The sequence below is a fragment of the Salmo trutta genome, chromosome 32 (assembly GCF_901001165.1).
Source record: "Salmo trutta chromosome 32, fSalTru1.1, whole genome shotgun sequence".
In the NCBI taxonomy this organism is placed as follows: domain Eukaryota; kingdom Metazoa; phylum Chordata; class Actinopteri; order Salmoniformes; family Salmonidae; genus Salmo; species Salmo trutta.
The window spans coordinates 38308871-38336220 of NC_042988.1; the positions used below are offsets into that span (position 1 = coordinate 38308871).

At 45.8% G+C, this 27350-nt stretch overlaps 2 protein-coding genes across 3 annotated transcripts in view; both read right to left on the reverse strand.

Moving 5' to 3' along the window:
• Window positions 1-5367, reverse strand: part of LOC115171844 (dual specificity mitogen-activated protein kinase kinase 6) — a 38519-nt gene extending 33152 nt beyond the window's left edge. The window contains exon 1 of the mRNA XM_029729024.1: window positions 5059-5367. Within this exon, the coding sequence (XP_029584884.1) occupies window positions 5059-5077 (19 nt within the window). The 5' untranslated portion in view covers window positions 5078-5367. The remainder of the gene's footprint in view (window positions 1-5058) is intronic.
• Window positions 5368-6067: 700 nt separating this feature from the next.
• Window positions 6068-12428, reverse strand: LOC115171846 (BTB/POZ domain-containing protein 17-like). 2 transcript variants are annotated; one of them, XM_029729025.1, is made up of 3 exons: window positions 12125-12428; window positions 8495-8825; window positions 6068-8326 (listed from the first exon to the last, which is right to left on the reverse strand). In XM_029729025.1, exons 1-3 carry the CDS (start codon window positions 12216-12218, stop codon window positions 7258-7260), a joined length of 1494 nt encoding a protein of 497 aa, XP_029584885.1. In that variant the 5' UTR covers window positions 12219-12428; the 3' UTR covers window positions 6068-7257. The 2 variants fall into 2 exon arrangements, with proteins under 2 accessions (XP_029584885.1, XP_029584886.1); XM_029729026.1 differs by having other exon boundaries at window positions 8495-8780; window positions 12125-12426.
• Between the last annotated feature and the right edge of the window lie 14922 nt (window positions 12429-27350).

Below are 27350 nucleotides of genomic sequence, written 5' to 3' on the forward strand. Positions count from 1 at the left end.
CATATCAATGAAGGAGCTATTAAAAATCCTACAACTCTAAGCATTTCAGGCATGGGACTATGCCGTATCCAACACTTTCTTTGTGGGAATGTCTGACGTCGACAAAACCAAGTTACAAGTTCTCATGTTACAAATGGTAGCCCATATGGACGATGTTCCCTGTGTTAACTTCCTCAGGGTTCGGGGGTCAGGGCAGTGTCCAGGCAAGAGAGGATGACTCCCAAACAAGACATCCTTTCTGAATAGCTGTCACGAGATCCTTTGGGAAGCATGATGTCATTGGGCATAGCTCTCCTCCAGCTTTCTGAACCCCTTTTACATCCACCTGAACCCTAAACCCAGCCTGATAAGCTTACTGGACTACAACCCTTTGGTTATAGTGGAGTGTAAGCCCACTGTCTATACGCGTTGCTTTGCCATCAGCATCGGGTCAATGTGACATTCTACCTGTTACACAGAGCGTGTTGTAAAGCGTTGTAAAATAACCAGTGTTGTGTATAGTCAAGGCCATATGTAACCAAAATCAACTTCATTTCTCATTCAATTCACAAGATGGAATGAATGCGCACGTCAGCCATCAATTCTTGAGCTTGGACGCCGCCATCGGACATGACACAACTCGAGCAATAGAGCAGATTTCCAAGGAAGCATTCCCTCAACGGCCTGAACCATGCACAGAAATAGCCTATAGGCCTAAGCGGTAAAATGAAATAATTGATGCTGACTAATCTAGCTACAGCCGTAGCTGTGGTGTGTGTGCATATCATGTTACAGGTGATTCACTAGCTTCTACAGGAAAACAACCCCACCCGGCTTTAGTCAGACAGCTGCACTGGTTTGAAGACTCCTGCACAAGGTATGCTATATCTTCTGTGTGAAGATGAATACTCAGAATTCTTGGACAGCCCATTGGATGATGGCACGAATAGCCGGGTCACGAGCCACCATCACAGCCACCATCAACCCGCTTACACCGGCAACAAGGAAGCTACCAAGTAACAGGTTATTTTTTACTCTGGACAAGCAGCAGTGCTCTCTCTCTCTCTCTCACTGAGTTTCTGTGCATGTGCACGGGTTCACGTCACACTGCTACAACGTGGTAGGTACGGGACCAAAACAGCAGAGAAGTTTAGCCTTGTGCTTCACCGTTCTTAGTTGTTGTCGAAATCGGCCCGTTATTGCTGCGTGGAACTCATTTCCATCTCAAATGACTCAAACAAACAGCAAAGTTAGCTTTAAAAAGAACCCGAATAAAACAACACATCACAATGCCTCTCCCCTGTCTGACCCAAATAACTCTTGGGCATACAGTGGGGGGGAAAGTATTTGATCCCCTGCCGATTTTGTACGTTTGCCCACTGATAAAGAAAGGATCAGTCTATAATTTTAATTGTAGGTTTATTTGAACAGTGAGAGACAGAATAACAACAAAAATATCGAGAAAAACGCATGTCAAAAATGTTATAAATTGATTTGCATTTTAATGAGGGAAATAAGTATTTGACCCCCTCTCAATCAGAAAGATTTCTGGCTCCCAGGTGTCTTTTATACAGGTAATGAGCTGAGATTAGGAGCACACTCTTAAAGGGAGTGCTCCTAATCTCAGCTTGTTACCTGTATAAAAGACACCTGTCCACAGAAGCAATCAATCAATCAATCAGATTCCAAACTCTCCACCATGGCCAAGACCAAAGAGCTCTCCAAGGATGTCAGGGACAAGTTTGTAGACCTACACAAGGCTGGAATGGGCTACAAGACCATCGCCAAGCAGCTTGGTGAGAAGGTGACAACATTTGGTGCGATTATTCGCAAATGGAAGAAACAAAAAAAGAACTGTCAATATCCCTGTCAATATCCCAACTGGCCTCCCTGTGGCTCAGTTGGTAGAGAATGGTATTTGCAACGCCAGGGTTGTGGGTTCGATTCCCACGGGGGGCCAGTACGGGGAGAAAAAAAAAAGTATGAATTGAAATGTATGTAATGTATGCATTCACTACTGTAAGTCGCTCTGGATAAGAGCGTCTGCTAAAATGACTAAAATGTAATGTATGTATGGCCTGGGGCTCCATGCAAGATCTCACCTCGTGGGGTTGCAATGATCATGAGAACGGTGAGGAATCAGCCCAGAACTACACGGGAGGATCTTGTCAATGATCTCAAGGCAGCTGGGACCATAGTCACCAAGAAAACAATTGGTAACACTCTACGCCGTGAAGGACTGAAATCCTGCAACGCCCGCAATGTCCCCCTGCTCAAGAATACATTACCATACCCGTCTGAAGTTTGCCAATGAACATCTGAATGATTCAGAGGACCCCCGGGTGAAAGTGTTGTGGTCAGATGAGACCAAAATGGAGCTCTTTGGCATCAACTCAACTCGCTGTGTTTGGAGGAGGAGGAATGCTGCCTATGACCCCAAGAACACCATCTCCACCGTCAAACATGGAGGTGGAAACATTATGCTTTGGGGGTGTTTTTCTGCTAAGGGGACAGGACAACTTCACTGCATCAAAGGGACGATGGACGGGGCCATGTACCGTCAAATCTTGGGTGAGAACCTCCTTCCCTCAGCCAGGGCATTGAAAATGGGTTGTGGATGGGTATTCCAGCATGACAATGACCCAAAACACACGGCCAAGTCAACAAAGGAGTGGCTCAAGAAGAAGCACATTAAGGTCCTGGAGTGGCCTAGCCAGTCTCCAGACTTTAATCCCATAGAAAATCTGTGGAGGGAGCTGAAGGTTCGAGTTGCCAAACATCAGCCTCGAAACCTTAATGACTAGGAGAAGATCTGCAAAGAGGAGTGGGACAAAATCCCTCCTGAGATGTGTGCAAACCTGGTGGCCAACTACAAGAAACGTCTGACCTCTGTGATTGCCAACAAGGGTTTTTCCACCAAGTACTAAGTCATGTTTTGCAGAGGGGTCAAATACTTATTTCTCTCATTAAAATGCAAATCATTTTATAACATTTTTGACATGCGTTTTTCTGGATTTTTTGTTGTTGTTATTTTGTCTCTCCCTGTTCAAATAAACCTACCATTAAAATGATACAAAGAAATGATCAGTCTAAGGGGCAAATGTACAAAATCAGCAGGGGATCAAATACTTTTCCCCCCCCACTGTAGGTACATGTACTGATGTGTGGGTAACTCAGTAACGTGTGTAACTGTCAGTAGGATCTTTTTAGGGTTCCATTGTTATTTAAGATGTGTAGTTCAGTCGTTGAGCTATTCTTGTCTATTGACGTTCTGGGATTATGTCATGTTTTTTGTGGACCCCAGGAAGAGTAGCTGCTGCTTTAGCAACAACTAACGGGGATACGAATATAATACAAAATAAATTTACCTCTAAAGTCCTGGACTACAACGCACTTTCAATGGAGATAAACCATTGAGATGTATTTTTAATCCAGAACTAGGCTTAATCTGTGTCCAGGATGGGACTGGCTGCCAGTCAGAAGGCACACCAGTCAGACCGTGTTAACCCACTGTGCTAAAGCCTAGCACTGTCTGTAAGTCAGTCTGGATAAGAGTGTCTGCTAAATTACTAAAAGGTCAATGTAAAACAAAAAAACAGGGTGCTGGAAAATCTCACATTGCAGCTGACATTTCTTGTGTGGGCAGGGTAAACACCGTTTTAGAAGAGTGCATTATTTGTTGTAAAACCTACTTAAGCAACAGCAACTTGAAATGAACAAACAAGCATAGCAAAGCACTTAAGCCTACTCCACCCAATACCTTAAACAAAGTGAAACAGCGGTCAAGAAAAGTCCATACACAATGGAAAACCCTGGGCTCATCCTACACTTTTACTATCAGCAAACAGGCCGTTGCTGCTCCTGAAATAAAGGTGAGCACCAATAACGTCAGCATAGCACAACGGTGTAGCAGCTTTACAACCACAGGTTGCAGAAGTCACTGGAAGTACAAGTCAACACATGCATTCAGGTAGCTAGGCTATAGAGGGGCTGCCTGTCATAGCATAATAGTGAGTGAGCAGGCCTCTCACAATCCTGCTGGTAATGCCAGTAGGATTGTGTAGATCAGCACTTCCCAAATTGGTGGTGGGGACTTCAAGGGGGGCACGTTTTGGTGTTTGCCCTAGCACCACACAGCTGATTCAAACAATGGATGCTTGATAATCAGTTGATATTTTGAATCAGCTGTGTAACGATAGTGTTAGGGCAAAAACCAACATGTGCACCCCTTGGGATCCCCAGGACAGAGTTCGGGAAACGATGGTGTTGCATAATATCACATCATTAACAACATAATGTCCCCATGTGTGACGTAGGAGGGCCTTGATTTATTCTCCACCAGGTGTTTTTTATTCAACATTGCTTGTTGCTAGCTAGCTACACATCACCTTGTGTCAGAGGGAGACCAACTGTATGATAGATCAGGCATTTGTAGAAAATATGCGAGACAAATATAAGTGAACAACTATTGCAAGAATGCGTGAGACGACACTCACGCGGTAATATTAGACCAAGTAACGCTGTCGGAAAAAATACATGACTCATGTTTCCCATCAACCCACAAGTCGCAAGGCATGGCATGCGTGCTCCCAATAAAATAACGCCCGCGATATAGCTAACGTTACATCGATACCGGTGTGGCTAGCTACGCACTTTTCGTTTGGTCGAATAGACAATGCTATAGGTAACCTAACTAGCAAGCAACAGTTGCAACTTGCAATTTCAAGTAGCCTAACTAACGTTAGCAACGTTATCGCGTGTTCAAACGATTGTTTAAATTTCCAGGAATTGACAGGAAACAACCAACCACGGGGAATCCGCATAAATGTTATGGTTTCTAGCCAGGTTACAGAGAAATGCAATCAGGCACCACAGTACAACTTGTACTGTAGCTAGCTGAAGTTAGCTAGCAACTTTGTACAAGGGCAGACCCTAACGTTAGTTAAGCCGGAAACGAACTGATATTTTAAAAAACGTCAATAATGCAATGACGCAATACATAACCCTGACTTCCAGCAATGCATCTTTGTCGGAAATTCAGTCTTGTTGCACGATTAACATTATTGTTAGAATTCTTACCTCCTTTAGAAAGAGACATTTCCCCCTTTGCTTTGACGAGGGGGAGGGGAAGCACAAAGACTTTTTTACTCCCTCCCTCCCTGCATCTACCCCGCTCAGAAGCTGCGGCTTGTCCTGCAACTACGATGCAAGTCTGTTTCAATCTTCTTGCATGTTGCGTTAGTTTGTCTCCGTGTCGCAGGGCTTCTTGTTTAAAAAAAAGTTATAAACCGAATGCACATATGAATGCCGGCGAATTTAACTCGATAACGTTACAATACCAAACGTTACACTTTTTAGATAGCGAAGAAGTGGTCGGATTAGTTTTGCATAGCCCGGTGCAATGGGGGTGTGGAGATTTTTTTCAGGACCAATGGAATGGTCTAAAATGAGTAAACCCGGGGCACCGGGCTATGCAAAACCAACTCGATCAATCTGAAAGCGCGAGCGTCAAATGCGTTATGACGTTTTTCCTCCCTGTGTTGTACATAGTTGTGGGATATGTAGTCTTTGCTGTCATTGCCAACAAGCGTGGACATGTCCAAGACCAGTCCATGGTCACAACAATCATGATTGAAAATATATATATATATATATATATATATATATATATATATATATATATATAAATTCTAAGAATGTCATTGTATAATTTGTGGTTTTCAATGGCTTCAAAGCATTTTGATTTCAGAGAGATATCCCCATACAAAGCATGTGAAATTCATTTTGATAGGCCTACCTTGTTTGTTTTTGTTTAAAGCTTAATTTATACCATACCTACAGTACTATGAAATACAAGAGCTACAAATAGCTATGAAAAATTGCAATGCTGTATTGTTGAGTAGGAAAAACACACACATGTCTGCAGCCCCACGATTATAAATGTGATGCCAGTTTGCAGGATAGCCATTTTGTGTTTGCATTACTTTGTTGCATATGTATGGTATAAATTAGGCTTAAGTCACAATTGTCCTCTGTATCACATTGTGTTCTGCATATTAGGGTGAATCAAGTAAACAGACCAATTACAGACTGGGTAAAATAACATTTTATTCAGGACATAGGAAAAGGACATAGAGAGATATGGTAGCTACATGAACCAGTAACATTCTAAAGACCCGAAAGTATAATTTAGACCAACAATGTCATCCATAGGCCTGTGCATAATTCATTATATAAGCACTACTCACAACAACACAATCCTTCTAAGAGCACTAAAGATTAAAGATTCAATAGAAATGCTCCTCAATTGCAAAAGAGTAGGGCAACAGCAAAATGGCTTCTAGAGAAACTCTGGTATAGGAATTGTCTGGACACTGAGTATTAGCATGGCTATAATATTTAGGCCTGTAAACTTATGTGTGTAATTGTGACTAATGGTATGAATGTATGCTTTTAAAATGGCCTGTACTTATGGTGTTGGCAGTGTGCAAAGCGACAAAATAAGTTTCACTTGATCCTGTGAGGTTTGGTTAGCACCAACAAAGTGAGGGTTCAGCTAATGGAAACAATACCAATAACTGACACTTTGATTTACTAGTAGTATCCTGTAGCTATGCAGATAACATCATACAGTTAAATATGTCATAAAGAATGTGCCTTTCCTCTAATCAGGGGCAATCAAGGAAATATCCAAGTATTGACAATCATATCTCAAACAAATACAGTGCAGTCGTGTTTGCCCCTACCATGTGTGTAAGATTGGGGGGGGAAACAATGTGGAGGAACTGTTATTATCTGAAACTCTTTCATTGACTTCTTTAATAGATGCAGTACAGTTACAGCTGGCTCCAGACACCTCTTTTCAGAGCTAAAACAGTTTGGAGACAAACTTAACCACTACTGCAAAAAGTACCATTACCTTATGTAGAACAGAGGTGCCCAGTACCAGGCCAATAAACAGGAGTTGCGATATGAGTGTGTGCATGTGTGACTTTGTCTGCAGGCTAGGGGGGGTGGGACTCAGCAGGGAGGGCGGTTGGTTACGATCATCACTGTCTGGGCAAGTTCCAAAGTCATAAACCCAGCCTATTTCTACAATTTCTGTTCTTGAAATATAACCTCAACCACACTCAAACCTTATGCTGTGTACCTTAAATTAAGACAAAAAGCAAATGTTTTGTTTTCATAATTTTTTATGATATAGCCAATTTTTACTCTGCAACTTGACCATCTAATGGGAACTGTTGGTTACTAAGGCAACAACAACAACCTCTTGGCCTATTTCCTGGCAACAATGAGGCTGTGGTAAAGAGGCTTTACCACGACGTGCAGGTAGAGGGAGCTGTCGATGAGGTATTCAGACGCCCGGCGGTGAAGGTCGGCTTCCACCAGGAAATCCCCGGCCTCCTCAGTGCTCTGGTGGAAGTTGTAGACGTGACGAACCACCATTTTACCCCCCTGCCTCGCCGTCACGATCACCGTCTTCTGGAAGCTCACACCGGCGAAGTCGGTGCTGGAAGTGGCTGGGGTGACGATGATGCGAGGACGACCGCCGTCAGTGCGTGTGGCCTGCATCTCGTTTGTATAGGCAGCGCGCACGCTGAGCGGGAGCCAGCGCGGGGAGAACAGGGCGTTCCAGGTCACCCGCTTGCTGGCGTCGCTGCCGCTGGGGCCCAGCTGGGTCTGGAAGCTGAAGCTGCGGTCGTCGCGCGTGGGGTTGTTGATGACCCACGGAGAGCCCCAGGACGGTGACAGGTAGTTGCGTGGCGTGAATATGCTGCAGTTGACGTCAAAGTATTTGGCCAGCTGGACGGGCGAGGCCGAGTGGAACTGGAAGGCCAGGAAGAGCAGGTCGCGGATGGACTCGTAGTATTTAAGCATGACTGGTGACTGCTTCTGCAGACGGAACAGGTGCTGCGGGGGGATCATGCCATAGCGCACCTGCCTCAGGGCATTCTCCACCGTTAGGCCGGCCGGCTGGTTCTTGCCGATCCAGGCTTCCAGGGCCTCGTAGAGCTCTAGCTCGCTCTGCAGGATGAGGTCGGAGCGCTGCATCAGGGACAGCAGCAGGTCATCGCTGATGGAGCCCCACTCGCCGCTCTGCAACACCGACGACAGGTTCCAGGAGAGGTACTGGAGGCAGCTGTCCCTCAGGTTGGCGTCGCCGATCTGCATGGCGTACTGGTACCAGCCAACCACGTGGCCGGTCGGGGAGTCGCTGGACAGGTGCCCCGTCATGTACTGGCTTAGGCCCTGCTGGAGGCTCCACACACGGTACTTGCTGGCCAGCTTGTGCAGAGGGATTGCCTGGTCCAGGCGCACAGAGATGTCACCACAGTAGAGGTACCTGCAGAGATAAAACAAGGCTAGATTGGTCTGCAGAAACATTGGCAGTCATTACTGAACTTGAAAGGTCACTTTTTTTATAAAAAAAAACATGAAACACCACTAGCCCATTTCTGTTCCTCCCCCATCCTCTTGAGGGGTCCACTCATTCTGCTTCCCCTCCCCTCACCTGATGAACTTGTCAAAGACCGCAGCACAGTCGGCAGGCTCCCTCAGGACCAAGGTGCTGGTGTTGTGGCTGAGCAGCAGCTCCTCAAACACCTCGCTCTGCAGCGAGAGCACCAGCGTGTGCGCCTGGATCACCTTCACCTCATCCGTGTTTACCGTCTGCACGCGGAGGGCCACATCGCTGCCGTTGCCTTGGGCCAGCAGACCCTCCATGCGCTGCACCATTGCCATGGAGTGGTTCAGCGTTGTGGCGCCATTCTCCAGCGCCACCTCCTGCTTCAGCGCGGCTGCAGGAAGAGAAGATGAAGGGATCCCGTTCAACACCGGGTCAACTGCAAGTGAAAACACCTCTTTCTCAATTCATCTGTCCTCGATTCCTCACAACCTCATTCTATTCACCGTTCTCTCTATTCTATATGGCATCCTCCCCTTGGACCTTCTCCTCCAATACGGTTGTGAAGGAGGTGAGGAATTGCAGAAAGACAAATTGAAATAGAGCCCTTCTTCTCCAGTCATCACTCACTTTGACACTGAATGTTGAGTTGACAGTTGAGCCTTCTGCCAATCAACACCGACTCAGCCAACAGATACTCAGTCCATGTGAGACCCGCCTTGATCAATGTATCGACACCTGAGTCTCTCTGATCGACATCCTGTCCTACCCGACAACACTGGCACATCCATCAAGTCCCATCCAACTGTCTAATCAACACATCTTCCTAAAACATAAACACCCCTATCCAGCCAATCGACACCTCCTTCTAAAACATACACCACTACCGAGCAACTCAACACATCGTTCTAAAATGTAAAAGCCCTGCCGTTCCCTATAAACCCACCATGGCTCTCACAATGAATTACAACCGCTAACCAATCGTTCATTATGACAAGCTGTCTACCAGCCTTAACACTCTACACTTTCTCCTTCAAAGCTTAATTAACAGTGCAGTGATGAGATAGCAACTCTTCAAGTTTATGGCTGAGTTCGTCTGCAGTTCAGAAGTGACTGACCCAGTCGCTAATGGGGAAATCCTACCCGTGATTTGGGTTTAGGGTCAGCATCTTGGAGCGTAAAACACATTGTTAATAGACGGATAATAATGGATGGTAATAGTGTAGGCTATGAAACCAATAGGCTACTTGTCTTTAAGTACAGTTATGCCTAGGCAATAAACACCAGACATGTCGAAAAAAATTTTTTATCCCCTGACTAAACTACTTTTTCAAGTTTTTAAATCCATATTTGCAGATTATTACATGAATAGACTGTATTAAATTGCTCGGTGTCTACATCACTGAGGACTTAACATGATCCTCTCACACCAGCACAGTCGTGCCTCTTCTCCCTCAGGAGGCTGATACGATTTGGCATGGCGCCTCAGATCCTTAGGAACTTTTACAGCTGCATCATCGAGAGCATCCTGACTGGTTGTATCACCGTCTGGTATGGCAACTGCAACCCCCTCAACCGGAAGGCCCTACAGAGGGTGGTACGGACGACCCAGTGCATCACTGGGGGTGAGCACCCAGCCATTCAGGACGTAAATGCCAGGCGGTGTCTGAGAAAGCCCTGAAAAATTGCCAAATGGACTGTTCTCCATGTTCCCATCCGGCAGATGGTACCGGTGCATCAAGGCTCAGACCAACAGACTCCTAAACAGTTTAAATCTCCTGGCCATAAGACTGTTAAATGGCTAACTACTGCACACACCTACACTGCTGGTAAAATTATTATTATTTAGATGTATTACTAACACTACAGGGTCCCTGTGAGGATGAACACAAGATGTCTCCTTCTTCACTACAGGGTCTTTGTGAGGATGAACACAAGATGTCTCCTTCTTTACTACAGGGTCTTTGTGAGGATGAACACAAGATGTCTCCTTCTTTACTACAGGGTCTTTGTGAGGATGAACACAAGATGTCTCCTTCTTCACTACAGGGTCCCTGTGAGGTTGAGCACAAGATGTCTCCTTCTTCACTACAGGGTCTTTGTGAGGATGAACACAAGATGTCTCCTTCTTTACTACAGGGTCTTTGTGAGGATGAACACAAGATGTCTCCTTCTTCACTACAGGGTCCCTGTGAGGTTGAGCACAAGATGTCTCCTTCTTCACTACAGGGTCCCTGTGAGGTTGAGCACAAGATGTCTCCTTCTTTACTACAGGGTCTTTGTGAGGATGAACACAAGATGTCTCCTTCTTCACTACAGGGTCTTTGTGAGGATGAACACAAGATGTCTCCTTCTTCACTACAGGGTCTTATTGAGGATGAGCACAAGATGTCTCCTTCTTCACTACAGGGTCTTATTGAGGATGAACACAAGATGTCTCCTTCTTCACTACAGGGTCTTATTGAGGATGAGCACAAGTGGCACATGCACACTGTAGAGTCACATGAAAGAAAGTCTCAGCACGACAAGCTGACGCTCACTCTCTTTAACGCCCTCCTTCCTCTGCCTCCATTGACACCAGCTGCTTCCTCCTGTTACTGTAGGTTTAATGAGACACAGAGGGAGAAAGACTCCTGCCCCCCCCCCCCCCCCCCCCCCCCCCCCGACTCCCCCCCAGTCTTCATGTCACCACTGTCGGCTAATCATGCACCTCCACTTCAAAGCAACCTTTGTTCAGTTCATTAGACACAACTAGCCTATAGCCTACATCTCCGTGACGGCAGCTGATGCTTGTGGGTCATTGACAAATAACTTTTACATTTGCATATTGCATTTGTGTAATTTGTGTCATTCACCCAGCTCAAACAAAATTGGACTTCAGAAGTTCAATTTGTCTTTTGCAAGCATATTAATTGTGATCGGTTGACATGCCATTTAATTGTGACAGATTGATTTGTTCCGGCTAATTACTTCCTAGTTTAAATGTGCTGCAATCAAGCATTCCATTTGTGTCCTTTAAAATGCTGTGGTGAATTCGTTGCAATAGTTTGAAGTGAGAACTTCAGGGAAATTGATACAGCTGAGGATGATGATATTAATAAAAGATGAAGAATTTTCTCCTCTAGTCAAGCACAGTGACTTTTAAAAGCTGGGGGGTTGAATCGCCTAAATTAAACATAGATATGCGTGTGTGTGAGCACACAAAACGCATGAGGAAAAAACTGCCATGCAAGATGAAGGCGTTATAGCCTGAAATAAAGTGGGATTCAATTGATGCTTCCCGGGTCAAGTCCTTCAATATAGGAAAGAGCATTTTCTTCAGTCTCTAAAATAGCATCCTCATCGATTCTGACTCACAAAGGCCACACAAAAACAAACATCTCAGGCTCTCCCTGCAAAGCATCACAGACAGACAGAGATAGGATGTGGGAAATGGAGCTGGTGGGACAGTGCTGCTATTCCATTACTCAACCTAGTGCCTCAGGGCTTAAAGAGAGCAGCCCACATGCAACATGTCCCACCACCGTTTCCCCAACACTGAGTGGGGCGATATTCCTCTAAAACAGAGTTGTATCTCTTTCCTATCCTTCTTTAGGATAAGAAATGTAAATAGAATAGGAAATAAAACTGATGCTGTTGATGCACTGTAGTGAGAGAGGAAAGTGGCAGAGTGACTAAATTAGACAAGCTAAACAGTTGATCACTATGCAGAGCAGTCTGTCAACACAGTCACCTTACCTCCTCCAACGGAGATGGGGTGGAAGCAAAGAGCCACGAGCAGGGTTCCCAGATAGACCCGGGCAGGGATTCCTCCTTCATAGATGTATGCCATATCTAGTCATATATATCCTCTCTCTCTCTCTCTCTCTCTCTCTCTCTCTCTCTCTCTCTCTCTCTCTCTCTCTCTCTTCCTTCCTTCTTTTTCTTAGTTTCACTCTTTCCGTCTTCCTCTTGGTGCTTAATGTCTTTGTGTGTGAGTGTGTTCAAGAGGTGGGTTGCTCCGTTGTGGCGCCCTGACTCCCCGTCCCAGACTCTTTATGTAGAACGCCTGGCCTTTTTTCCCCGCCCGGTGCCTCTCACATCGCCTTGCGGACTCCATTGATTGGTGGAATCTGGCAGGGGCCGTTGCCATGACGACGGTTTTGATTCTGAATTTCTCCCTTTTCCATGTTAACATGGCATCGATCTGTGGCCCAATAGGGACTCTCTCTTTATTTTTTGAGTGTAGGTGGATGAGAAAGGGTGATTAAACACTATATTATGGAGTCAATATGAATCAACTATTTTATGATTAAGTACACTGTTATAATATAATTAGGGTATTGTATGTGAGGGTTTTATTTATGTTAATTAGAAGTAATGAGACCAATATGTGAAATCTGTGTCAATGGCACAATTAAGTAATTAACCACAGAGTTAATTATTGAGGTGATATCTATAATGCCATATCAACACCAATCAATTTTAATACAAAATCCTATAACTGTCACGTCCTGGCCAGTATAAGGGTTAATTGTTATTGTAGTTTGGTCAGGACGTGGCAGAGGGTATTTGTTTTATGTGGTTCAGGGTGGTGTGTTAGTTAGGAGGGCGTTTGATTTATTATTTCAGGGTTTTGAGTTGTGGTCTATGTTTATGTATTTCTATGTGTAGTCTAGTGAGTGTGTTTCTATGTTGGGTTAATTGGGGTGGACTTCCAATTGAAGGCAGCTGTTTGGTGTTGCCTTTGATTGGAAGTCCTATATTAGTTGGGTGTGTTTGTCTGTGCATTTGTGGGAGATTGTCCTTGGATTGCTGTGTTGCCTTCAAGGCTGTTATTTTGTCGGTCATCGGTTTGTTATTTTTGTATACGTGTTTGTTTGGTTTTTCCCTTCTTTTCCCATAAATAAAGAAGATGAGTATACATGTCCCTGCTGCGTTTTGGTCCTCCATTTCTAATGACAAGCGTGACAGAATCTCCCACCAACTAAGGACCAAGCAGCAGAGGAAAGGGGATTTTGAGTTGGACTGGCGGGAGAGATGGACCTGGGAGGAAGTTCTGGACGGGGCTGGACCTTGGCACCAGGCTGGGGAGTACCGTCGCCCACAGGAGGAAATTGAGGCAGCCAAGGCAGAGAGGCGGAGGTACGAGGCCTTGGACGCGCTGAGGGAGAAGCACGAGAGGCACCCCCAATCATTTTTTTGGGGGGGGCACACGGGTAGTTTGGCTAGGCCTAGGAAGAGCCGGAAGCCAGCTACCCGTGGTTATATGGAGGAGCGTATGAGGTGGAGAGCGCCATGTTTCGCTGAGGAGCGCACTCTCACCCATACGCACGCACAGTCCGGTGCGCGTTATTCCAGCCCCTCGCAGGTGCCGTGCTAGAGCGGGCATCCAGCCTGGTAGGAGGATGTCTGCACAGCACATCTGGTCGCCGGTACGCCTCCGAGGACCAGGCTACCCAACTCCCGCTCTACGCACGGCTACCATCAGGCCCCTGCACAGCCCAGTCTGCCCTGTACGAGCACCCCGCTCGTACAGGGCTACTAGTTCCATCCAGCCAAGACGGGTTGTGCAGGAGGTAAGATCAAGACCGACTGTGCGCCTCCATAGCCCTGGGTTTCTAGCTCCTGTCTCTCGTGCGGACCCGGAAGTGCGTCAACCCAGTCCGACTCGTCCTGTTCCCGCTCCCCGCACTAGCCTGGAGGTGCGTGTTCACAATCTGGTACGCCCAGTACCAGCACCACGCACCAGGCTTCAAGTGCGTGAACCCAGCCTCGCCAGTCAACAGTCACCAGAGCCGCCCGCCAGTCAACAGTCGCCAGGGCCGCCAGCTAGTCAACAGTCGCCAGGGCCGCCAGCTAGTCAACAGTCGCCAGAGCCGCCGCAGGCCAGAGCCGCCCGCCAGTCGCCAGAGCCGCCCGCCAGTCGCCAGAGCCGCCCGCCAGTCGCCAGAGCCGCCCGCCAGTCAACAGTCGCCAGAGCCGCCCGCCAGTCAACAGTCGCCAGAGCCGCCCGCCAGTCAACAGTCGCCAGAGCCGCCCGCCAGTCAACAGTCGCCAGAGCCGCCCGCCAGTCAACAGTCGCCAGAGCCGCCCGTCAGTGAAGAGTCGCCAGAGCCACCCACTAGTCAGGAGCTGCTAGAGCGGCCAGACTGCCCCGAGCTGCCAGAGCGGCCAGACTGCCCCGAGCTGCCAGAGCGGCCAGACTGCCCCGAGCGGCCAGACTGCCCCGAGCTGCCAGACTGCCCCGAGCTGCCAGAGCGGCCAGACTGCCCCGAGCGGCCAGACTGGCCAGACTGCCCCGAGCTGCCAGACTGCCCCGAGCTGCCAGACTGTCCAGACTGCCCCGAGCTGCCAGACTGTCCAGACTGCCCCGAGCTGCCAGACTGTCCAGACTGCCCCGAGCTGCCAGACTGTCCAGACTGCCCCGAGCTGCCAGACTGCCCCGAGCAGTTGGGTGTGTTTGTCTGTGCATTTGTGGGAGATTGTCCTTGGATTGCTGTGTTGCCTTCAAGGCTGTTATTTTGTCGGTCATCGTTTTGTTATTTTTGTATACGTGTTTGTTTGGTTTTTCCCTTCTTTTCCCATAAATAAAGAAGATGAGTATACATGTCCCTGCTGCGTTTTGGTCCTCCATTTCCAACGACAAGCGTGACAATAACAGCATGTCTGCTGGAAATTGACAACAGTTCTCAGTAACGGCCTAATCTCAGTAATTGAAAGATTAGTGCATACCCATCAAAGCAGGGCACTCTAACCCTGAGAGGTACCGTCCTGTAGGTTTTAACTCCAACCCTGTTCCTGGAGAGCTACCCTCCTGTAGGTTTTAACCTCAACCTCAACCCTGTTCCTGGAGAGCTAACCTCCTGTTGGTTTTAATTCCAACCCTGTTCCTGGAGAGGTACCGTCCTGTAGGTTTTAACTCCAACCCTGTTCCTGTAGAGCTACCCTCCTGTAGGTTTTAACCTAAACCCTGTTCCTGGAGAGCTAACCTCCTGTTGGTTTTAACTCCAACCCTGTTCCTGGAGAGGTACCCTCCTGTAGGTTTTAACTCCAACGCTGTTCCTGGAAAGCTACCATCCTTGTCACGCGAGTCATAAGGAGAGGACCAAAACGCAGCTGGAATATGTACACTCATCTTCTTTATTATGGACAAAGAAGGAAAAACCCCAAAACAAACACGTATACATAACACAACGACGAATAACAGGCCGGTAAGGCACAAAGCTATACACAGCACAATCTCCCACAAACTAACAGGTGAAAACAGGCGACCTAAGTATGACTCTCAATCAGCAACAACGATGTACAGCTGTTCCTGACTGAGAGTCATACCAGGCCAACACAGAAATACAAAACTAGAACAGCCCTTTAGAAAACAAACACAAGAACATACCCAACACCCTGGAACACATAAATCAAATACCCCTCTACAATACACGCACACCCCGAACCACCTAAATCAACTACCCCCTCTACATCGACACTACACCAATAAACCCCAGAAACACTCTACACAAAATATCCCTCTATCTAAACCCATACACAAAACCATGAAAACAAATACCCTCTACCACGTCCTGACCAAACTACAATAACAAATAGACCCCTTTACTGGTCAGGACGTGACAATCCAGTAGGTTTTAACTCCAACCCTGTTCCTGGAGAGTTACAGTCCAGTAGGTTGTAACTCCAACCCTGTTCCTGGAGAGGTACAGTCCAGTAGGTTTTAACTCCAACCCTGTTCCTGGAGAGCTACTGTCCTGTAGGTTTTAACTCCAACCCTGTTCCTGGAGAGCTACAGTCCAGTAGGTTTTAACTCCAACCCTGTTCCTGGAGAGATATCGTCCTGTAGGTTTTAACTCCAACCCTGTTCCTGGAGAGATACCGTCCTGTAGGTTGTAACTCCAACCCTGTTCCTGGAGAGTTACAGTCCAGTAGGTTGTAACTCCAACCCTGTTCCTGGAGAGATACCGTCCTGTAGGTTTTAACTCCAACCCTGTTCCTGGAGAGATACCGTCCTGTAGGTCTTAACTCCAACCCTGTTCCTGGAGAGTTTCAGTCCAGTAGGTTTCAACTCCAACCCTGTTCCTGGAGAGTTACAGTCCTGTAGGTTGTAACTCCAACCCTGTTCCTGGAGAGTTACAGTCCAGTAGGTTTCAACTCCAACCCTGTTCCTGGAGAGTTACAGTCCAGTAGGTTTCAACTCCAACCCTGTTCCTGGAGAGTTACAGTCCAGTAGGTTGTAACTCCAACCCTGTTCCTGGAGAGCTACCGTCCTGTAGGTTTCAACTCCAACTCTGTTCCTGGAGAGTTACAGTCCAGTAGGTTGTAACTCCAACCCTGTTCCTGGAGAGATACCGTCCTGTAGGTTTCAACTCCAACCCTGTTCCTGGAGAGATACCATCCTGTAGGTTTTAACTCCAACCCTGTTCCTGGAGAGCTACCGTCCTGTAGGGTTTAACTCCAACCCTGTTCCTGGAGAGCTAACCTCCTGTAGGTTTTAACTCCAACCCTGTTCCTGGAGAGATACCGTCCTGTAGGTTTTAACTCCAACCCTGTTCCTGGAGAGCTACTGTCCTGTAGGTTTTAACTCCAACCCTGTTCCTGGAGAGATACCGTCCTGTAGGTTTTAACTCCAACCCTGTTCCTGGAGAGATACCGTCCTGTAGGTTTTAACTCCAACCCTGTTCCTGGAGAGCTACCGTCCTGCAGGTTTTCACTCCAAACCTAATCAAGCGCTCCTGATTCTAATAATTAGCTGGTTGATAAGCTGAATCAGGTTAGTTAAAACTGGGGTTGGATTGAAAACGTACATGATGCAGGAACAGAGTTGGAGAGCCTTGCATTAGAGCGATGATCACTTTCCAAATTGTAATGTGACAATTTCAGTGCACTGCTCTCTTATTGGGTTAGTGAACATATCCAGCTAGAGACATCTGAGACTTCGTCGATGTCACTCATCTGTTTGTACTCTTCAAAAATAAAATACATTCACATGAATGTACACCACAGGAGGTTGGTAGCACCTTAATTGGGGAGGACGGACTCTTGGTAATGGCAGGAGCGGAATCAGTGGAATGGTATCAAATACATTAAACACATGGTTTCCATGTGATTGATGCCATTCCATTCGCTCCATTCCAACCATTTTTATGAGTCGTCCTCCCCTCAGCAGCCTCCACTGATGTACACGCCTGTCTTCTTGTTCATGCCTTGCTTTTATGACAAATGGCTTGATATGAATTCAGTATGGACAATGCTTCATGTCCAAATCATCCTAAAATATCTAACATTGATTGTGTAGATGGTTTGGACATGAAGTGTGACACATTTCAGTACTATTGACTTGCATTGGATTTGTGCCACGAATGAAAAACAAAGTTAGCATTTGGAAACAGTGGCCAAGTAAATAAAACCAAAGCATGGCACCACTACAAACATTCTAGTGGGCTGGTCAAAAAGCCACTTCCACCATCAAAGACCTCGGTTAGGTACCCCTCCTGTAATATTATCTCTCAATTGTTGTATCTTGAACTGCTGTATCAATCCCCCCCCGTTCTTGCTCATGTTTTGTTGCTGCGGTAATCATGTGATTGCTATATCTTATTGATTGACATTGATAAAAACATCAAATAATAAAAAATAATAAAAAATGTAAATGGATGCTGTCATCATACATTGTCCATAGACTGCTTACAGGGTAAGGAAACCAATATGTCATTTAGTCATTTGGGTGAACTATCCCTTTAATGTTGACTTATTTTGTGTTGAAAAGGATTGAAATGTGGTGAAGAGACAAACCACACTAACAAGCGGTACCTGAGTCCGTGCATGCAGAGTGACTGTGTGTCTGTGTGTTCTGTTCCACTGTGTTCTGTGTTCTGTTCCACTGTGTTCTGTGTTCTGTTCCACTGTGTTCTGTGTTCTGTTGCCGAGTGCAAAACGAATGTGCGTGATCCTCAGCGACAAAAGGAACAGCTGGTCAAAGAGTTCACAGGTTGCTGCTGCAGGCAGGGAACATGCTAATTGCTCTTACGGGGAACCATGAAATCAATACCGCGCATACTATCCACTCTGGTGAGTGGTATCCAGCTACATGCTCTCCTAAAAACTCTTACTCAGCCTTATTGACGAGCGTGAAGGTTACTGCCTGGTGCATTATGGTCCCGGCAGAGAGAAGCCGCCCGTGACATTGGCACATGAGAATGTGGTGATGACCTAAAAAGGTCAAAGGAATGTTGAAGTAATTGACCAATGAACCCTTTCTCTGCCGTGCAGTTTCAATATCGATTTCCTGTCTCTGGGGTAATGGGGAGTCAAAACCCGAATGGTTTTGATGATCTCTTCTTCAGGGAAAGATGAAGAGATGTTCTCAAAGTATGTTGGACCGCTGACTGAGATGAAAGCAAATGAAGGAGCCTCTCAGACTAATTAAGCAGGTTGATGTTTATTGGGATGAGTCTTGTACTTGAGGCAGAACTGAGCGATTACAGCTAGATGGACCAGATGCAAAGACAGAATTGGCTATATTGTAAACATTATTGAAAACCAAAATGTGCTTTTTGGTCTTAATTTAAGGTCAGACATTATGGTCAGCAGTGTGGTCAGGGTTAAGGTTATGTTTAAAATCAGATGTGATGACTTTGTGGCTGTGCCAGCTTGTGACCACTCTGCAGAGCTGCCTCCAGAGCAAGATTCATGACTAAAAAACCTAACCTGCACTAATTAGTCTTCAGTCTAATCTCTCGTTGACAGACGTCTATCGATCATCTGAACAAATTACGCAAGATTTTAGTTCTGTGTTAAATGAGATTACCTTCAGTCGAGTCAAATCATCTCTGTTGAATAACCACCACATAAGACACAGATAAATACATCTGTAGAAAGAATATGGGTTTTGGGTTTTGTTCATTATGGTATCCTACATAGTCCACCAAGGATAGCATAAAACGTTGTTTCAGACGGAATTGGGTTGCTAGTAAGAATGCATCTGTGTAGTTACCTACAGATGCCCTCGGAGATCCATACCTAGCCTGTGTGCTATGAATAGCATGACATGTTCTCTGAGGAGAGCTGGGCTGAGGTACTCTCTAATGAGGTCTGAGACAGGAAGGAAGGAATTGGGATGGCTACTGGAGGACAGGGGACACCGCATCCCCTTGAGAAGAAGTGATAGCTTGCCCTGGTCCTACGTAAATGAAATCAAACTTTATTTAAAGTGCATTCAAATTCGCAACGCACTTTACATTAAAACAATCAAATGAATAAAGTTAAAGCAAACAGGTATGAATAATTAATTGTCAGGTATGCGTAAGTGGCTACAAGGGAGTCAGGCACAGGAGAGCAGGTATTTGGTAGCACACGGAGCCTTTTATTCAGGCGAACCAAAAGCACACGGCACAATGAACATGAAATACAAAATGGGTATACATAACCCAGCGCAACCAGATTAACGTGCGCATACATCAACACAGAAAAACAATACCACACAAAGACTTTGGGGAAACAGAGGGTTAAATACACAACACATAACGAGGGACAATGAGAACCAGGTGTGTGGGAAAACGAGACAAAACAAATGGAAAATGAAAAATGGATCGGCGATGGCAAGAAGGCCGGTGACGTCGACTGCCGAACACCGCCCGAACAAGGAGAGGCATCGACTTCGGTAGAAGTCGTGACAATACCCCCCCCCCCACGACGCGTGGCTCCAGCAGTGCCTCGTGGTTCAGTCTCCTCGCTGCCCGGATGTACTCCAGATTACGGTGGTCAGTCCAGATGAGAAAGGGGTGTTTAGCCCCCTCAAGCCAATGTCTCCACGCTTTCAAAGCCTTGACAACAGCCAACAACTCCCGGTCCCCCACGTCATAGTTTCGCTCCGCCAGGCTGAGCTTCCTCGAGAAGAAGGCACATGGGCGGAGCTTCGGTGGCGAACCCGAGCGCTGAGAGAGCACAGCTCCTATCCCTATGAACGCCAAAGAGGGATCCGGATGAGCCAGCACGGGAGCCGAAGTAAATAGAGCTCTTAGCTTCCCAAAAGCCCTGTCCGCCTCAGCCGACCACTGCAACCGTACAGGACCCCCCTTCAGCAGTGAGGTAATGGGAGCAGCTACCTGGCCAAAACCCCGGATAAATCTCCGGTAGTATTTGGCAAACCCTCAAAATCGCTGCACCTCCTTTACCGTGATGGGAGTCGGCCAATTACGCACGGCTGCAATGCAGCCGTGCGACTGTCTCCAACAGTCGTCCAAGTACCCTGCGCACCAAGGACACATGCTCGGTGCGTGTAGCGGAGTATATCAGAATGTCATTGATATACACCACTACACCCTGCCTGTGCAGGTCCCTGAAAATCGAATCTACAAAGGATTGGAAGACTGATGGAGCATTCATCAACCCGTACGGCATGACGAGGTGCTCATAATGCCCTGTGGTGGTAGTAAACGCTGTCTTCCACTCGTCTCCCTCCCGGATACCCACCAGGTTATACGCACTCCTGAGATCCAGTTTCGTGAAGAAGCGCGCCCCATGCATTGACTCAATCGCCGTGGCGATACGAGGTAGCGGGTAACTGTACCTCACTGTGATTTGATTGAGACCGCTATAGTCAATGCACAGGCGTAAACCTCCATCCTTCTTCACAAAAAAGAGACTCGAGAAGGCGGGTGAAGTGGAGGACCGAATGTATCCCCGACGCAGGGATTCGGAGACACATGTTTCCATAGCCTCCATCTCCGCCTGTGAGAGGGGATACACGTGACTCCTGGGAAGTGCAGCGCCTACCAGGAGATCTATCGCACAATCGCCCCGTCGATGAGGTGGTAATTGAGTCGCCTTCTTTTTACAGAAGGCGAGAGCGAAATCGGCATATTCAGGGGGAATGCGCACGGTGGAAACCTGGTCTGGACTCTCCACCGTAGTAGCACCAACGGAAACCCCTAAACACTTACCTGAGCATTCTCGCGACCACCCCGTGAGAGCCCTCTGTGGCCAAGAAACAGTGGGGTTGTGACAGACTAACCAGGGTAGGCCCAGCACCATGGGAAACGCAGGAGAATCAATAATGAAGAGATTAATTCTCTCCGTATGACCCCCCTGCGTCACCATGCCCAAAGGAGCGGTGACCTCCTTAATCAACCCTGACCCTAATGGTTGACTATCTAAGGCGTGAACGAGGAAAGGTACATCCACGGGAACGATGGGGATCCCTAAACTATGTGCAAATGATCTGTCAGTAAAATTCCCAGCCGCGCCTGAATCGACGAGCGCCTTATGCTGGGAATGCGGGGAAAACTCAGGAAAAGTGACAAACAAAAACATGAGGGTTAAATACACAACACATAACGAGGGACAATGAGAACCAGGTATGTGAGAAAACAAGACAAAACAAATGGAAAATGAAAAATGGATCGGCGATGGCTAGAAGGCCGATGTCGTCAACCGCCGAACACCGTAGAACATTAATAAAATAACAAAACACTGAGGATCTAAAACAATTACTGACTAAAAGCCATGCTAAAAAGGTGGGTTTTTAAATGTGATTTAAAAACCTAAAATGTTGCCTGACCCTCTTACTTGACAGGCTGTAACCAACTATTGTTGCCATGGAATGACAAGGAAGAAACATAGAGAGGCTGTATTTGAGATGATGATACATGATTCAAAGCCATCACTCTACGTACAGTCAATTACAGACACTGACCGATCCCATCCAATAGGTTTAATTCAGGCTGCTTTTTCAGGCACAGCGAGATTCAATAGGAATATTTCACTACCTGATCTAAACGTGTTGTCTCTTCTCTCTCCTTAATAATTCCGAATCGCCTGAGGGTACCCAATACATTTTCTGCCAAACTGCCATCTTTTCTTCTGGAAATGTTTAAGCACTCTCTCGACCAGTGTGTCAAAGTCTGACAGAAGCAGCGTTCAAACTTTTGTTAAATCATTGTAAAGACGTGTCTAATTGTTGCTCTTTTAGACCAATTTTGCTTTTGAATCAAAACATTCAAATACTAGCAAAAAGTATTGCTTCTCTGTTATGAAAGACATTTGCTTTGATATACATAATATTGGATTAGACAGGGTTTATTAACCAATGTCCAACACTCCCCTGCATATTGGGACGTTCCTGAGCATCCTTAGATTCAGATGAGAGAGAATGGGACTATTTATTCTCTGTACGTGGAAATGTGGCTTCTGAGAAGTGAATTTCCTTGAATCATCTTTTGGACTCATCACCCAAGCACAGGAGGCTATTGAGGGGAGGACAGCTAATAATAATGGCTGGAATGGAGTGAATGGAATGGTATCAAACTCATGGAAACCATGGAAACCATGTGTTTGTTGTGTTTGATACTATTCCATTATTCCGTTCCAGCTATTACTATGAGCTGTCCTACCCAATTAAGGTGCCACCGGCCACATGAGCACCCAAGGCATCAGTGCTTACAAACTAAGTTCACATTGATTTCCACTTTTAAGGGGCATGCGCCAAGGATGACCAATATCTGCTCTGTTCTTTGTCTGTTGTTCGTCTTCTAATCCTCTGGCGGTGAGTAGATCAATCCTGAACTATAAAACTGTTCAGTGTAGGTTCACTGAGTCGAAATGCAACAAATCATTATCTTGGTTACAACTTAGAATTAGAACTCTGGGTGACTTTCAGAGCCTTACCAAGGTAATCTCTTCACCAAGACCAGTTCTAACAAGACTGTACTGACAGGACAGTGGTCACAGGGTTCAGAATCCAATTGACACCCTGCCAAATCTCTAAAAGCACCCCTGGGGAGGACTGAATGGTAGGATCAATGAGACCACGGGGGGCCTTGCCTGTCCCAATCGCAGCTGTGTTAAACACCTTAGTTTAACGAGTGGTAAATGGCAGTGCCAACACCAGAAATGTGTCCTGAGTGACCTCACGCTGGGTGTTGGGACCACAGGCTATCAACCAGTTGATTGACTCCCCTGGAGACCTCCAAAACGTCACGCCAATCTAAACTGAAAGCACAACCTGCATGTTCCTCTGTGATCTAAAATACAGGCGCTGCATTCAGTGATCTAAAATACAGGCGCTGCATTCAGTGATCTAAAATACTATGGCGTTCTTTTAGAGGACAAGCAAATTACACATTTGGTGCACTTTAAAAAGATCTGCATAATCTTTTATTTTCTCTTACAAGGAGTAATATGAGAGAGAAGATCAAACAGTCTGTCCACTGGCCAACATTAAAATGGACCTTGTGTGATATCAATGAAACATACAGCTCATGTTCTTTCCTTTTCAGTGTCATAATGTTCCCATTCTGTTTCTATTTTCAGTGTCATAATGTTCCCATTCTGTTTCTATTTTCAGTGTCATAATGTTCACATTCTGTTTCTATTTTCAGTGTCATAATGTTCCCATTCTGTTTCTATTTTCAGTGTCATAATGTTCACATTCTGTTTCTATTTTCAGTGTCATAATGTTCCCATTCTGTTTCTATTTTCAGTGTCATAATGTTCACATTCTGTTTCTATTTTCAGTGTCATAATGTTCACATTCTGTTTCTATTTTCAGTGTCATAATGTTCACATTCTTTTTCTATTTTCAGTCTCATAATGTTCCCATTCTGTCTCTATTGTTGTGATGCAAAACACTAACGAAGTAGGACGTGGACCTGACCAACATCCTTTCAGGGATCGAAACATTTTTTTTCTCTGAAAGGGTTCATGAAGGGTTCTCCGGCTGTCCAGTTTCCATGACTACTTTTTATTCCAGGTAGAACCCTTTTGCCCAACAAAGAACCCTCAAAGATCCCTTTAGGAAACGTTTGGTGAAAAGGTTCTTCCTGGAACCTTTTCTAAGGGTGAACTAATGTGTTGGAGCATCTACTTCATTACGATTAGCTTTTTGGACCAGAACCCCCAAAATAAGGCATGTGTGTTTTACTATCAATGCTATGTGATGCAAATCACCTGTGTTAAAGGTCACACCTGTGTTAAAGGTCATACTGTCTGTGAGTCCTCAGGAGTCACTAATACAACTTTGTGATACATTTCGTTTTAGAACATTTTCAGACATAACATAAAACCCTAAAAGGACCCTCCATCCACCACCCACTGACCTCCTCCCCTAAAGGTCCCAGTTTGCATATCATGCCATAGTTTTAAAACAGAAATATGAAAATGGAAATCAAAAGGGCAAGAATGGATCAATAAATAATGCATAAATACACATAAAATAGTAACACATGCCAAACAACTGAAACAGTGATCACAGAAAAGTCAGAAACAAGATATTAGGACAGTGGACCTCAGTGGCCCTCGTAGACCTCAGTGGTCCTCGGTGGTCCTCGGTGGACCTCGGTGGTCCTCGGTGGACCTCGGTGGACCTCGGTGCAATGAGTTCTGATGTCTTAGAACTTCCATCTGTCCATGTCAGCAGTGTGGAGGCCTTGGCCTTGTTCATCCTAGCGGTGGACAACTCTAACATCACAATGTCCTGAAACTGTCTGAGTCAGTGTAGCACACAAAGCTCATGTGGAGGAATTCACAGCTAGGCCAGCCAACAATGATTTGATGTTTGTCCACCAGGCCAATTTGGAATCATTAAGCAACAATACTACAGGGTGCAGGAGTATGTCTCATTCCAGCATGTCTGTTAATAAAGATGGAACTTTTCCACAGAATACGAACCTACTGATACAACTTAAACACACAGAGACCAGAAAAAGGTTGAAAACGCTCCAAATCAATGGCAGTGACTCGATAGCTTTCCTATCAAATGGTTTCTAATTGACTTAGCCTTTATAGCAGATCAATAACTGAGTCCATCTGTTTGACAATACTATTTGATTCAATTGAGTCAGTAAAACATTGGGCAGTGTTCAAAATGCTCTCAATATTCAATCTAGGACATGTAGCCAGATGTAACAGAGGTGGTTTGTACTACACTGACGTGGGGTGTAACCTTGCCTGAGACCTGAAGACTTCTGTTAGCTCCCCAAGAGAATGTAGTTGTGTGGTGCGCTAGCAGGCTTCAGCTCAGAGTAACATAGTTTGTGTGGTGCGCTAGCAGGCTTCAGCTCAGGGTAACATAGCTGTGTGGTGCGCTTGAAATCCGGTTTTGAACACAGTCAGTCACAAAAAAAAGATCTGAAGAGATGTGTTGTATTACAGTGATAAAAAGGGCTACATGAGGTCTTATCATTGAAAAAACATAGATGATGTGATAATCAATCTGATGAAGGTCCTGGCATATTGCCAAGTCTTGCTTCATTATCCTGTATCGACATCCCCCACCAGATGGCTCTACAAGACCAACTACGTTTGGTTGGTTCCTTTGTTAGGGGTTATGGGCTACTATTCCATAACACAAGGCTCTCCAACCCTTTTCCTGGAGAGATACCCTCCTGTAGGTTTTAACTCCAACCCTGTTCCTGGATAGCTAACGTCCTGTAGATTTTAACTCCAACCCTGTTCCTGGAGAGCTAACCTCCTGTAGGTTTTAACTCCAAGCCTGTTGCTGGAGAGAAACATACAAGAGGGTATTCACTCCAACCCCAGTTGAAACTAACCTGATTCAGCTTATCAATCAGATAATTAGGTGAGTGAAAACCTCTCCAGGAAAAGGGTTGGAGAGCCCTGCCATAACAGCATCATAAGAGATGTTCACACTCCCATCCCCTCCGGCTCAGGGTCCAATCTCCAGTGTAAAGAAATAAAGGCAAATATTTTATGCACTTATTATAGTAGTACGCTCTCAAACATATGGGTACGGTTAGTGTTCAGTATTGCTCCCTTGGGTACAAAAAGGTCAAAAGTACACAACGTATCTTCAGAGGTAAACATACTGTACTGGTCAGTACCTTTTAGGGTACATGTGCAGATAATCTAGTATAATGGTACATTTCTATACACAATATTTTGAATATAAGGTACAATCATCACTGTGTTTTTTTCATGTTTGTGTGGGCAATGTAGCTGAGGGGGCTCATTAGCATATTGTATGGCCGTGGTTTCCACCGTGTTGTATTTGTGCCACCCGTTAATGGAAGTTTTGTACCAGTTTAGGTGGTCTATGGTTATGTTCAGGTTGATCACTATTATTGTCCAACGGCAGTTCTAAAGTCTTTGTAAAGGATTATGTAAGAGTATGTGACAACAAAGAGGTCTTGCTAATATTCATTGTTGTTGAATCAACATTATATTACACTACATATTGTAAATGCAGAGAGGCTTAGAACGTCTTACTGGAGATTTTTGCAACTTAAAGGAACAAATGTCTTTGTCATTGAGGTGGTACCTTAAGACGGCAAATGTGTACGCTTTTAATGGTACAATTTTGCCACAGGAAAGGAACAAAGGGCTTTGTCACCAGAGTGGTATCCCAACGCAAATTTGTATCATTTCTGTAATATGAAGTTGGTCTCCCCTTTGCTGCTATAACAGCTTCCACTCTTCTGGGAAGGCTTTCCACTAGATGTTGGAACATTGCTGCAGGGACTTGCTTCCATTCAGCCACAAGAGCATTAGTAAGGTTGGGCACTGATGTTGGGAGATTAGGCCTGGCTCGCAGTCAGCGTTCCGATTCATCCCAAAGGTGTTCGATGGGGTTGAGGTCAGAGCTCTGTGCAGGCCAGTCATGTTCTTCCACATCGATCTCGACAAACCATTTCTATATGGACCTCGCTTTGTGCATGGGGGCATTGTCATGCTGAAAGAGGAAAGGTCCTTCCCCAAATTGTTGCCACAAAGTTGGAAGCACAGAATTGTCTAGAATGTAATTGTATGCTGTAGCATTAAGATTTCCCTTCACTGGAACTAAGGAGCCTAACCCAAACCATGAAAAACAGCCCAAGACCATTATTCTTCCTCAACCAAACTTTACAGTTGGCACTATGCATTCGGGCAGGTAGCATTCTCTTGGCATCCACCAAATCCAGATTCGTCCGTCGGACTGCCAGATGGCGTGATTCATCACTCCAGAGAACGCATATCCACT

Coding starts and splice junctions, on each gene's coding strand:
- LOC115171846 (XM_029729025.1), bottom strand. CDS start 12,218: ATGGCATACATCTATGAAGGAGGAATCCCTGCCCGGGTCTATCTGGGA. Junction 8,826..12,124: donor CCCCATCTCCGTTGGAGGAG/GTAAGGTGACTG, acceptor TTTCACTTGCAG/TTGACCCGGTGTTGAACGGG. Junction 8,327..8,494: donor GTCTTTGACAAGTTCATCAG/GTGAGGGGAGGG, acceptor TTATCTCTGCAG/GTACCTCTACTGTGGTGACA.